The sequence below is a fragment of the Micropterus salmoides genome, unplaced genomic scaffold (assembly GCF_014851395.1).
Source record: "Micropterus salmoides isolate LMB-PRFRI ecotype aquatic unplaced genomic scaffold, ASM1485139v1 Ms_hic_scaffold_12, whole genome shotgun sequence".
NCBI classification, from domain to species: Eukaryota; Metazoa; Chordata; class Actinopteri; order Centrarchiformes; family Centrarchidae; genus Micropterus; species Micropterus salmoides.
The window spans coordinates 24,395,969-24,406,271 of NW_024040263.1; the positions used below are offsets into that span (position 1 = coordinate 24,395,969).

The 10,303-nt window shown below is 42.0% G+C and overlaps 1 protein-coding gene across 1 annotated transcript; it reads right to left on the reverse strand.

The window, feature by feature from the left end:
* Positions 1-3,682: 3,682 nt before the first annotated feature.
* On the reverse strand, positions 3,683-9,947 carry pycr1b (pyrroline-5-carboxylate reductase 1b). Its single transcript, XM_038714144.1, has 9 exons — positions 9,794-9,947; positions 9,008-9,101; positions 8,541-8,611; positions 8,153-8,332; positions 7,751-7,858; positions 7,549-7,662; positions 6,231-6,323; positions 5,126-5,289; positions 3,683-4,864 (listed from the first exon to the last, which is right to left on the reverse strand). The coding sequence occupies exons 2-9, from the start codon at positions 9,072-9,074 to the stop codon at positions 4,690-4,692; spliced, it is 972 nt and encodes a 323-aa protein (XP_038570072.1). The 5' UTR covers positions 9,075-9,101; positions 9,794-9,947; the 3' UTR covers positions 3,683-4,689.
* Between the last annotated feature and the right edge of the window lie 356 nt (positions 9,948-10,303).

The window sequence follows — 10,303 nt, forward strand, 5'->3', positions numbered from 1 at the left end:
ATCCTGTTTTCTGGCACACTTCCTGGCCTCAATACGATATGCAAACCAACATGTTACTGCAAAGGTCAGTGATTACATTGATTGAATGGAGGTGACAGGTAGCATCTGGCCTACCTGTGGATAGAAATCCCATGCTGGGCTGGAGCACACACACAAGCACACACACACACACACACACACACACACACTCTCACTCACATACACGTAGTCCAAAACTTCCCACTCAGGATTATCTGCCATTGAACTGCCATCTTAGACCTTCTGCCGGTGTCAAAATGATTGACACAGAGCACATCCTCTTCACCTTAGGAGGAGAGGTGCTCAAAGCTGCCCGACCAACGAAAGGTAACAGAAGTCTAATAATGAGAAGCAAATGGAAGTCTCTCTAGGAATGGCTAATCTTAACGGACAGAGGCAGGAGCAAAGCGGAGAATAACCTTTTGGAATAAAAGAGGGATTACCAAGACACTTCAGCGGCGGTGGAAAAACCATTGCACGCACAAATAAACAGCCCGAGTGCACTAAGAGCATGCGGGCCGCAATTTAATCAAGGCACACTGGTGTGTGTATTAGTTTAGGGAAAATAAACTAATCCTACAACAGCTATAAATTGTTCAATTATAATGAGGACATGGCTCTTCACAAACCACCACTTTTCCTCCATCATTTTTACTTCACCATTATGCACCTGTGAGTTGCCTGAATAGACACACAGGCCTATCTCATTCCAACACAAAGTGGCATCTGTTAATCCACACTGTAGCAGCCCGGAGCACAGGAATGGGCCCCAATATCTGAAAAGTACTTCACAGATTTCAGGTCTGCTGTAGCTACTGCAATCTCATTACATACCCAAATGTAACCACACTTCGGTCCTCTTCTATCACACTAATTCAGAATTCGCTGATTTTTGTTTCTAAGCCAGTGGTGGAAAGTAACATTTACTCAAGTGCCGTACTTAAGCACAGTGTACTTGTATTTTACTTGAGTATTTCCATTTTATGCTGCTTTATACTTCTACTCTATTATACATGTATCTGGCATTGGTTAAGATTTTCAGATTTACTACAAGCTTATAAAATACAATGCATGCATGCAAAGATTAAACTTGTGGTTCCTTATCTTTCTGACTTGTGACCTTTTACACATTTCAGATCTAATTTCAGATCAGTCTTTGAGCTGTTAATTCCACCAGAGACATTTCCCCTCTGAACATTTCACATGGTTTCATTTTATTAACTATTTAGAGGACCAAAAAGGTTTTTTAAAAAAACACATATTTTGGTTGATAATACTTCTGTACATGTACTTAAGTAGGATATTAAATTTAGGACTTTGTAATGGAGTATTTTTATATTATGACATAGGAATTTTTACTTAAGTGAAGGTTCTTCTTCCACCACTGACAACCCCCCCGTGTTTCTGAACTTGATCAGAAGTAATAATTACATGAACACCACTACGAGAGAAGAAGGCGGGATCTGGTGAGAAATCCATGACACCTCTCATGGTCATACAGTGGGTACGGAAAGTATTCAGACCCCTTTAAATTTTTCACTCTTTGTTTCATTGCAGCCATTTTCCAAAAATCAAAAAAGTTCATTTTATTTCTCAGTAATGTACACTCAGCACCCCATCTTGACAGAAAAAAACAGAAATGTAGAAATTTTTGCAAATTTATTAAAAAAGAAAAACTGAAATATCACATGGTCATAAGTATTCAGACCCTTTGCCGTGACACTCATATTTAACTCAGGTGCTGTCTATTTCTTCTGATCATCCTTGAGATGGTTCTACACCTTCATTTGAGTCCAGCTGTGTTTGATTATACTGATTGGACTTGATTAGGAAAGCCACACACCTGTCTATATAAGACCTTACAGCTCACAGTGCATGTCAGAGCAAATGAGAATCATGAGGTCAAAGGAACTGCCTGAAGAGCTCAGAGACAGAATTGTGGCAAGGCACAGATCTGGCCAAGGTTACAAAAAAATTTCTGCTGCACTTAAGGTTCCTAAGAGCACAGTGGCCTCCATAATCCTCAAATGGAAGACGTTTGGGACGACCAGAACCCTTCCTAGAGCTGGCCGTCTGGCCAAACTGAGCTATCGGGGGAGAAGAGCCTTGGTGAGAGAGGTAAAGAAGAACCCAAAGATCACTGTGGCTGAGCTCCAGAGATGCAGTCGGGAGATGGGAGAAAGTTGTAGTAAGTCAACCATCACTGCAGCAATCCACCAGTCGGGGCTTTATGGCAGAGTGGCCCGACGGAAGCCTCTCCTCAGTGCAAGACACATGAAAGCCTGCATGGAGTTTGCTAAAAAAACACCTGAAGGACTCCAAGATGGTGATAAATAAGATCCTCTGGTCTGATGAGACCAAGATAGAACTTTTTGGCCTTAATTCTAAGCGGTATGTGTGGAGAAAACCAGGCACTGCTCATCACCTGTCCAATACAGTCTCAACAGTGAAGCATGGTGGTGGCAGCATCACGCTGTGGGGGTGTTTTTCAGCTGCAGGGACAGGATGACTGGTTGCAATCGAGGGAAAGATGAATGCGGCCAAGTACAGGGATATCCTGGACGAAAACCTTTTCCAGAGTGCTCTGGACCTCAGACTGGGCCGAGGGTTTACCTTCCAACAAGACAATGACCCTAAGCACACCGCTAAAATAACGAAGGAGTGGCTTCACAACAACTCCGTGGCTGTTCTTGAATGGCCCAGCCAGAGCCCTGACTTAAACCCAATTGAGCATCTCTGGAGAGACCTGAAAATGGCTGTCCACCAACGTTTACCATCCAACCTGACAGAACTGGAGAGGATCTGCAAGGAGGAATGGCAGAGGATACCCAAATCCAGATGTGAAAAACTTGTTGCATCTTTCCCAAAACGAATCATGGCTGTATTAGATCAAAAGGGTGCTTCTACTAAATACTGAGCAAAGGGTCTGAATACTTATGACCATGTGATATTTCAGTTTTTCTTTTTTAATAAATTTGCAAAAATTTCTACATTTCTGTTTTTTTTCTGTCAAGATGGGGTGCTGAGTGTACATTACTGAGAAATAAAATGAACTTTTTTGATTTTTGGAAAATGACTGCAATGAAACAAAGAGTGAAAAATTTAAAGGGGTCTGAATACTTTCCGTACCCACTGTATGTCCTGCTGACAGAAAGCTTCTAAAATTGGACTGTGTTTCCTCTAGGAACAGCCAATCACAACACACCTCCAGGTCAGTGAGGAAAAAGCCAGTTTACCTCGTTATTTAAGGCATATGCAAGTCTGACTTTGGTAGAGAAGAGGAATCTGATTGGGAAGAGACTGAACAGGCAGCGACATTCCAGAAGAGACTAAATAAGACACGGGGAGAGCGCTGCAGCAAATTCCATTTACCAGTACGTGAGGTGGTGACGTTATATTTGATGTTAATCCAGGGTCAATTTTAAGTCACTCTCAAGTGGCAGCTATGTGAAGAGGGTAATTTGATCTTAGTAGACATGTGCGATGGGTCCTTTGATCATAGGGTGCCATCTGCAGGGCCAGGCTGCATCTTAATTACTCACTGATGACTCTGGTCAGCCGTGCTCAAAAGCGAAACCTCAAATTGACACCATCAAACACAGAGTTGGGAAAACAAATGGAGTACTGAGAGTCAAACCAGACACAATTCACGGACAAACAAAAGTATTTGGTGCTGCTACTTTAATATTTACTTTTTGACTGGCAAACCAAACTCAGTGGTTGATATTCCAAACAAAACATTAACATGGGGATAAAATATATAGAACAATGCAGAATTAGGACGGCTTGATGGCTGATCTTTTACGTCATACTCTACAGGAATATATTGTTTCATTGTGTAGATGACATTTTTGTAGCACCTCCAGGTAAAAACATCACATTCGTCAGAACAGTTCAAGATTTGCAGTTTAAGACGCACTATGTCCTTAAGCGCGACAAATAAAAACAAAAAAATGGACAGACAGGAAAGAGGGATGTGAGGAAAATTCTCACATGCTGACAGGTGTTTTAAAGCTTGGAATGACCTTTATATGTGAGAAGCAATATTTTATCCATTCAGCCCATAGTGTTCATATGCAGCAAACAAAATAACAAAGTTATTACATTTTTGTTCAATCCATATTCAGTCTTTGTTAACAGTATAACATGGTCAAACAACAATTATTATTTGCACAATCAAGAGATGTGTACATGATGATTTAACCTGTGGCTTTTTCCTTTATTTATTTATTTTTTAAGAAAGACAAAGACGTACATTAAGAGCTTGATGATATCCCAGCAGCCATCTGCTGCCTGGCGTGTACCAGGATCCCATGATGGCCCCTTGGGTCATTATCGTTTAACAGCCCTAGATAGTCTAGAGCCCAAACAGACAGACAACAGATTGTAAATGCACTTTTGCTCTTCACTGTGTATGTGTAGACATTAATCCTGCATCACAACATAAGGCTGTAACTGTGAGCAGTTCCCCCAGAATACACCTGTGCTTGTGTATAATGTGGTTACACCACCAGGTCCACTGTCCACATGTAACTCAAGTATGAATAAATAATTTGGATGTGATTTCAGTCTGTTTTGTTTTTAAAAATTGTATGGCTGAACAGCTGGATAACATGTATGAGTACATGTTGGTACACTGTCGTGTGTGTGTGCCTGCCTGCCTCTGTGTACTCAGTGCTTCTTGATCCCTGGGCTGCGGGTGTTAAACAGGCTGAGCCCCGATCTGCCGTTCCCATTAGCCACTCCGCTGACTGTGACTCCGGGCTGCTGGAGCACCTTGTCCAGTGTAGTTTTCTTAATGGCTGCTGGAGAGATGCGCTCCTGGTCTGCTAGAAACTGCAGCTCCCTGTAAGAGGAAGGGGTAAGCCTAGTGTTAAGATATACACTACAAATGTACACGTGTGTTCAGAGTTAGAACTACATAGCATGAAGACAGTAACAGACTCTCCAATTGCTGGAGTCAGGAACCCAAGTCGCTCACTTGACGTCACTGATGAGAAATTAAAATGATCCACAACATCTTGACCAGTCAAATGATTGGGGAAGAACAGCATTAGTCGAGACAAAGCTGAGAAACCTGGTGTAGGTGACTGTAGGTGTGTCTCACCGTGTCCTGATGCATGAAGCCTCCACCGCATTGATCAGAAGGCTGCGGAAGCCACCACTCTCCATGACGTGCAGGGCGTGGATGGTGGCGCCCCCTGGTGAGCACACGTTGTCCTTCAGCTGGCCGGGATGCTGCTCCGAGTCAAGCAGCATCTTAGCTGCTCCCTGAAAAGAAACGGGAACACGAGAAAGAACTTAAGAGGTACGAGATGAGGGATCTATATGAAGGACCACTCATCATTTACGCCTACATATTCATGGAGATACTTGGCCCATCCTTCCCGCAGAAATGCTTTTCTCATCATTACAGTAGGAGTGGTGCACATATGCACTGTAATGTAGAATTAAACACAAGTAATGTTAAAGTTCTTCCAGGAAATGAAATCTAATCAAACACACAGACAGCAAGATTTGTAAAAGGTTTTCAAGGCAGCATGTTGGCTTACTGTAGGCAACATGACTATGCAGCTATTTTGCCTTTGGTGAGTGTTTCACAAAGACTAATGTGCAAACAAGAGGAGACACTCAGGCCAAGAGTGTTTACTGTGTACAACACATAACAACATCTGAAAAGACTCCTGCAGAAAAAAAAAAAATGCAGAAAGAAGCTGAACACTGAGCAGGAGACAGAGCTTGAAGCAGTCGCAACGATTACCACAACAGTTTGAAGTGAATACTTTCCAGTGATTTATTTTGAAAAATTGCCAAATTGTGATTAAAACAGTGTCTGCATTAACACATTTAATCAATAACTATGTTTACTCCTCAGGTTGAGAACAGCAGCAATTAGGAATTTCTGCTTTTTTTAAATTTCAACACCTGCGCAGACCCTGCAGGAAACAGATACATGTTGAAAATGTTTTTTTTTTTTGGCAAGTCAAAATACCCCTTAGGGTTTAATTTTTCACAGAGTTTCATCATTTTAGTGAATTTAAGTCAGCATATATATAAGACAGCAGAAGGGTACATTGAAAGCAGAAACTCAATCCTAATGTGTTTTCTGCCTCCAAATACACCACCAGTGGATCAAGGAGACTTAATATTAATAACTGGTGCAGCAAGAGAGATAAAAATGCCAGACAGGCAGAAAACTAAACACAACTGACCAACAGGGCCTGAGCTCCAAGTCTGACAGCCAGTCTCCTTGGCAGACCCATCTTCACTCCTCCATCTGCAAGAGCATCCAGGGCTGTGAACGCCTGTTTAAAAACACACATACACAGTAAGTTTTTCCCTTTAGGCAGCACTGCCATCACATCTTTAGCACATATACAGACCTCATCTATACATACAAATTTATGCTTTATCAACCATTTGATGAGTCCAAAGCTTAGTGGTTAATCCAGCTTTCTTTGCATCTTCCTTATTATTTAGCCTCTAGTCTGCATAGTATAGGGTAGAATAGTTGACTGACATCCATTTAATTCACCTCATCCTCACAGTTAGGATGGGAAAAAATGTACTTGGACACTTTCAAGACAATATTTAAAAATACCTGCCTAAAGCTCAAAATCCACGCAGGCAGTGGCTAAAACCGGCAGACGCATTTATTATTTATTTTCTCAACCACAAAAACACCTGAACGTTTTATAAAGCAGGAATGATTGAGATTTGGAAATACACACAGGGCAATACAAGCCATTAACACAGCTGGGCTCCCTTGTGCGTTCTAAAGGAGACATTCATTAGAGAAAAATGTATCCCTCCTCTCTCTACTAGTGTTATTCCTAGGTCCAGACCTCAAGCCTGATAACATAAAAAAAAAATATTACCAGCTTCTAAACAACAGTGAGCATTGAGCATGCAGAGGCTTTTAACAGACAGTCTGCATTGATTTAACAGCTTTGTATACAGCCAAAATATCGTTAATCAACTCATTGCTGCTTACAGCTACGAAGATCTGCTTAGTTTTCTCTATATCTTATTGTGAGCTAAATAAATAAATAACATTATCACTTTTTGGTGTTGTTTACTTGTGATTGTCATTATTTTTGACATTTTACAGACTGAATAATTAATCACAAAAAATAAGGGATAATAAAAATAACAAATCGTTAGTTCAGCCCCAGCTAAGAAGCCAGACAGCTGAAGATGTAGATAAGTAATGGCAACCAGTCTTTCAAAAACACACAGCACATCAGATCATTCCCACATCAATCCAAATAAGTCTCTGTAGCGCTCAGTAGAGTGCAAAAACAAGTGTTTGGAAGATTAGATAATAGCTTTGCAGATACAGAAGCTACAAGATGGGAGGTACAAAATTATCAAAAATGAATTCTTCGACTGTTAACAAAAAGTAGTCATTTTAGGTCGTTATGTTGAATCCACTTTAGGATAAAGTATTGTGTACCAATTGTGGTTGGATCCCCTACACCTCACATAGACCCCTTTATGTGACAAACACACAGCCCTGAAGTAACTTACGTAAGCCGGCCCACTGCCACTCAGCCCGGTGACTGCGTCAATGAGGTCCTCCTCCACCTCAGTGCAGAAACCCACACTGGCCATCAGCTGCTCCAATAACTTGCCGTCCTCCACCTGAAAAGGAGGAGGACAACTTGCTGGTAATGATATGAGAGAATCAGTTAAAGTCTAGTTCAACCTCTGCGCAGTCTCTCCACTTTACCTCTGCATGTGTCCCAGTGGCGTACACTGTAGCTCCCTCTCTCACCACCACTGGAGTGTTAGTCATACACCTCATGACTTTAGGAGTTGAACGGTACTGAAGCAGCTTCTGTTAAATGACAAGAATGGGAACACAGGATAGGTGCGTAGAGGAGGTGGGATGTAAAACAATTTTCTTTGCCGTGTTTGGAAGCATGCCAAAACAGCTTGATTAAACTTAATGTGAGATAGGGAGGATGAGAGAAAACAAATTAGAAGATAGACGGGCTTGAGGAGAAGACAGGAAAGACTAAAGTAATTATGTAAATCACAAGAGGGATAAAACAATACCACACAAACTGTCGTCTGGTGCGTCAGCAGATTAATAACTAAGAGGAAGAAAATGAAAGTGACAGAGACTGACCTTCTCTATGGAGTTGATGGTGACCCCTGCCGCACACGAGACTATGAGATGACGGTCCTCGATGTCCGGCCCAATCTCATCCAGAACGAAGGGGATGATGTGGGGTTTCACAGCCAGGAACAGCACATCACTCTTACTGACGGTCTCCTTGTTGCTAGTTGTCAGGTTCACCCCCATTTTCTGCATAAGAAGACAAAGAGGGAAGTGGTGATGGTGAAGTGGGAGAATGTTAAAAGGTATGGACCAAAAAATGAGGAAGGAGGCAAACAGGTGTCATTACAGCAACATACACACCACATGTTGAGCAAGCCCACACTCACACACGTGTTTCCATTTCACTTCTCATTTCCAGACGCCACACAAACAAAGTAGAAACATGTCTTCTCACCCTCAGCCCCAACACAGTGGGCAGGTCTGTGTCTGGGGAGCTGGCTGTAATCCTGTGCGTAGCAATAACACCTGGGGAGGGAGACAGGAGGAAATGGAGAGTGAGGTATGAGGATGTACAAAGAGATGGGAAATGACAACTGTAAAGAGAAGACCCTAGTGATCCCCAGAGGGAAGATTCACATGTTAAGGCAGCACAAAAAATAGTCTCAAGAGGTAAGAGGAACAATTTAAAATGAATATACAAAAACAGAAAAATGCAGGAAAATACATTAAAGCACTTAACATTTAATAAATTACAATATTCAGGATTTGTGAATGTGAAAACAGCTGTGCGAACACAGTAATGAGTCTAGTTGTGCAACTTTGCAGGCAGGTAGAAAGTGATGATGGTTGTATGATCTGACATTAATGACTTTGGATTCAGTTCAAGGCAAATATAGTGCACAGCAAAGAAAGAAGCCTCACCTGCAGCCGTGAACCCTTTCACCAGTGCGTGAGCCAGCTGGCCCGCTCCAATAAATCCAACACTCATCCTGTCAGATGGTGTTGCCTCTTAAACCTGTACAAAAAAAAAAAAACAGTCAGAGAGCTGCTGCAGACTGTCATGCATGGCAAAGACCCAAACCCCAAAACACAACACCGCCTTTCACATTGTGACCAGGTGTGAAGCCCAGTCTTTGCTTGTTCATTTCAGCAAGTCTTTCCTTAAACTGAAAAGTACAGGACAAGGACAGGCTTTGGTTATGATGTAACCTAGAGAAAACTGCTGGAGCTGGCCCATAGAGAGTGGACGATGATGAAACACCTCCTCTGACACTCTGGCAGCACCCATGGATGACTTTACGGGCACATTTAACTTACTGACTTACAGCTGTGAACTCTACATTCAAATCAAATTAATGTAACAAAAATCTTTCAAGTCCAAGTACCTGCCTTGATTGAAATGTATGAAATTAATTGTTCTTATGTAATTTACACGTTGCTTTGGCAATAATATTGTTGTTATGCATTCATGCCTATAAAGCTGATTTGATTCCGAGGTGAGCAGGCAAGCTGAGTTTATAACGCTTTTATTGAAAATCAGCGGTTTGTCAAAATGTTTCACTGATAAGTTCACCTTTTTACACTGGCTAATGTTTGCTAACAATGATACTGATAGCGTTTCCAAGCTAGCTGCCTGTTCTCGGCTAGCTCGGCTTCACCATCAGAAATGAATGGGAAATTCGACATATTCATAAAACACAGACATACCTTTCTAGACGTCCCGACAGAGCTCCCTAAGTTGACAGATGTGAGTTGACGACGTGACCGGCGGCAGAAAAAAACAGAAAACACCACTTTTTGTGTCAACGTGGCTACCGTTTTGCTCAACCCTCATGTGCGCCGTAACTGTAGCTGACAGCGACACTGGCCAATCACGACAGAGATTCTCAGAGCTCTGACCAATGAGAAGCTATATCACGGAACTTGGGCGGAGTTTCCAGTCCGCCACGCCCAGTTGCATCAGTCTGGCTTTGAGCGCGGAGAAGCTGCCAGTAAAAATGTAGGTCAAATATAAGAACCGTGAGGTGTAAAGTAGGGTAGGTTATGTTTATATTTCGCAAAGCCAGTACGAATTCCGCTTCTGCTCAGGTCTTGTGAGACTGATTCAACACAGATAGACTGGACTGTCAGTGTGTGGGTGGAGAGGAGAGTACTAATCTTATTAATAAAATTCAACATACTGTACTTAGGTAATATACTTTTGTCTTCTTTGACAAC

Coding starts and splice junctions, on each gene's coding strand:
- pycr1b (XM_038714144.1), bottom strand. CDS start 9,074: ATGAGTGTTGGATTTATTGGAGCGGGCCAGCTGGCTCACGCACTGGTG. Junction 8,612..9,007: donor GAAAGGGTTCACGGCTGCAG/GTGAGGCTTCTT, acceptor CTCCCTCCCCAG/GTGTTATTGCTACGCACAGG. Junction 8,333..8,540: donor CCACTGTGTTGGGGCTGAGG/GTGAGAAGACAT, acceptor CTTCTTATGCAG/AAAATGGGGGTGAACCTGAC.